We start from the raw sequence: 2750 nt of genomic DNA, 5'->3' as shown, positions 1-2750 counted from the left end.
TTATAGCTTAAATCAGACAGTTTGCAGAAATTCAAACTGTATATAAATATCTATCTCTTAAATACATTCTGAGGTATAGTAATTGTTTTCAACGTGACTCAAGTAATATTAATTAAAGCACTGTTAAGACAAATTCCTTAAAAGCAGTCTTGGTTTTAAGCAGACTGTTTGAAAATAAAGGGTTAGGCACTTCAACTAATAAATTTAAAATAAATAATTCATGACAGTTGAGTATATATTAAAATAAATATACATGTGTAGAAATTTGTACTTTTTAAAACATTTGCATGTATACCATATAACATCCTGATAATAACCCAGTGAAAAACTCTAGGGAGCATTATTATCACCATTTAACAGGCAAATCAATATCCAGGAATGGTAAATAAATTACCTGATAGTAAATAGGTAATGACAGAATTGGAAGCCAAGTCTCCTTACCCCTGGTCCTATTCTCTATCCTTTGAGCAATAGTGTCTCCCTTAATTATTTCTGTTTTCATGTAGCAGTTAAATCTTCATTAAATATTTAAAAATATGTTGCCTTAATGGGTTTATTTTTTTAATTTTCAGGATATATTGCATTCTTCTGATTAGAAACCTTGTCTAATAAAATGCTTGGAGAATCCTTCCTAATTGAACTCCTATACAAAGAACAAGTTACATGTAAGAAAATCTCAAATGATGAAAAGGAAACTTGGAAAAAGCAACTTCTAGATATAGAAGATAATTCACATTCCCTTGATAAAATGGAAAATGAAAATAAGGTCATGAAAGAAAGTTTAACAGAGAAAAGTAATTATACAAGTAAAGTAAAACCTGTGGATGAGATAACTGTAGCAAAATGCAAGAGTGCATCCTTTTCAGGGAATGTGTCTACTGCACTGCCCATTCCAAAGAGAGAACAACATGATGAAAAACAACTAGATTTATACAGATCTTATTCATGTATAAGCATTTGCCAGAATTATCCTGACCTACAGATTGCAGGAGACCATGTAGGTAACATGTATTATTCCGGCTGCTTTGTGGAACACATACGTGATGATGCTTTTAGTGGTCCTCTTCTGTTTTCAGTAGATATACCATTGGGTCATTCTCCCATCATTGAACATCTAGACAAACTACTTACCTCAAAGCTTTTGAATGGGGATGAAATTCGAGAAAGAAGTATGTTGTTTCATAAACAGCCCCTCTCTAATTCTATGCTTAATAGTTATGTGAGGAAAAAAAAAGTGGATGAACTCTACAAACTGTTTTTGGAAGAAAATCTCACTCAGTGCTGCTCCATAACCAACCTTATGGCTTCCAGTTTGTTAATGAATAATATAAATCAGATTAGCCTCCAAATCTCTCAAGAGCAGAACATAGAGTCATTGAAAGTTAGGGAAGTTCTTTTACGTTCTTTAACAAGATGTGATCTCTGTAACATTTCCCATGGAAATAGTTCTGAATTCAGCACTCCTAATTTACAAATATCAAACCAGAGAATTAGAGAACTTCTACCACATCTACAATAAGAATCAACTGCAGTTTGGTTGGACTGATTTATGAGACTGGAGTAACAGTAGTCTCTAGTTTATTGTGTCACATCAGCCCCTTTGTGGTGTGATTACTATAATTTTTGAGAACTTATTTGATCAATGGTACATCTGAATTCTTGTAGGAGACAATATTTATAACTAACTGTTATGACTATATTTTTAATTGTTTTGACATCTTTAATGGTTGCTACATTCAAGTTTGTGTATTCCATATGTGTGATCTATCTAATTGCCACCAGCATCCGAAATTGATTACTTCACTCTCACTCATCATATTTGTTTACCACAAAAGTGGTTTTAAAAAAGTGAGATGAAGAGAGAATTTTTCTCAGCTACTGAATAGACAACTAGAAACTATATCAGATATAAGCATTTCCTTCTCCACAAAAATGTTTAAAAACATATGCTGCTGTTGCGAAGTCACTTCAGTTGTGTCTGACTCTGTGCAACCTCATAGATGGCAGCCACCAGGCTCCCCCGTCCCTGGGATTCTCCAGGCAAGAACACTGGAGTGGGTTGCCATTTCCTTCTCCAATGCATGAAAGTGAAAAGTGAAAGTAAAGTTGCTCAGTCGTGTCCGATTCTTAAACATTTTTTTTTTCAACATACAGAATTTTTCACACTGACAATCAGAAATCATTCAAATAAAAGTTGGATTTAGTGGGAGGAGGAGGTGGGAAGGGGGTTCAGGATTGGGAACACGTGTACACCTGTGGTGGATTCATGTTGATGTGTAGCAAAACCAATACAATATTGTAAAGTAAAAAATAATAATAATTAAAAATAGTGATAATAAAATAACAAAAAATAAAAGAAAAAAATTAAAAAAATAAGTGATACTTGAAAGAAATGTGGAATAAGAGCTTAAGGAAAAATGGAGACTTTGCCATTAAGATTTGCAGTTGAATTTCATGCTTTTGAACTTTCTTGGGACAAGCATCAGCTTTTATATATCACTCTGTTAAGCATGGTGGTTTTCAGCTATGGGAGGAAGGAAAGCATATACATAGAGTGAACAAAGTGAATAGAGAACCACCATTTAGAAATAAAGAGTCTCTCTTGGCAACTTTTTACACTTCTTATATTATCCTCAATCAAGATACTGGCTTAAGATAAGAGCAGGATGTTAGAGTAATTTTAGAATTTAATTAAATTAATTAGTAAAAGATATCTAAAAAAATGGTATAGTTTATTGCAGATATGGAAA

General features: G+C 32.9%; 1 protein-coding gene across 1 annotated transcript; it reads left to right on the top strand.

Moving 5' to 3' along the window:
- Positions 1-591: 591 nt before the first annotated feature.
- On the top strand, positions 592-2010 carry LOC120881912 (TLR adapter interacting with SLC15A4 on the lysosome-like). Its single transcript, XM_040265632.1, has one exon. It carries the CDS (start codon positions 614-616, stop codon positions 1517-1519), a length of 906 nt encoding a protein of 301 aa, XP_040121566.1. The 5' UTR covers positions 592-613; the 3' UTR covers positions 1520-2010.
- Positions 2011-2750: the final 740 nt, after the last annotated feature.

This window comes from Oryx dammah, unplaced genomic scaffold (genome assembly GCF_014754425.2).
Source record: "Oryx dammah isolate SB20612 unplaced genomic scaffold, SCBI_Odam_1.1 HiC_scaffold_23, whole genome shotgun sequence".
Classification (NCBI taxonomy): Eukaryota; Metazoa; Chordata; class Mammalia; order Artiodactyla; family Bovidae; genus Oryx; species Oryx dammah.
Note: the sequence above shows the minus strand (reverse complement) of the source record. Positions and strands in the feature narration are given on the sequence as shown.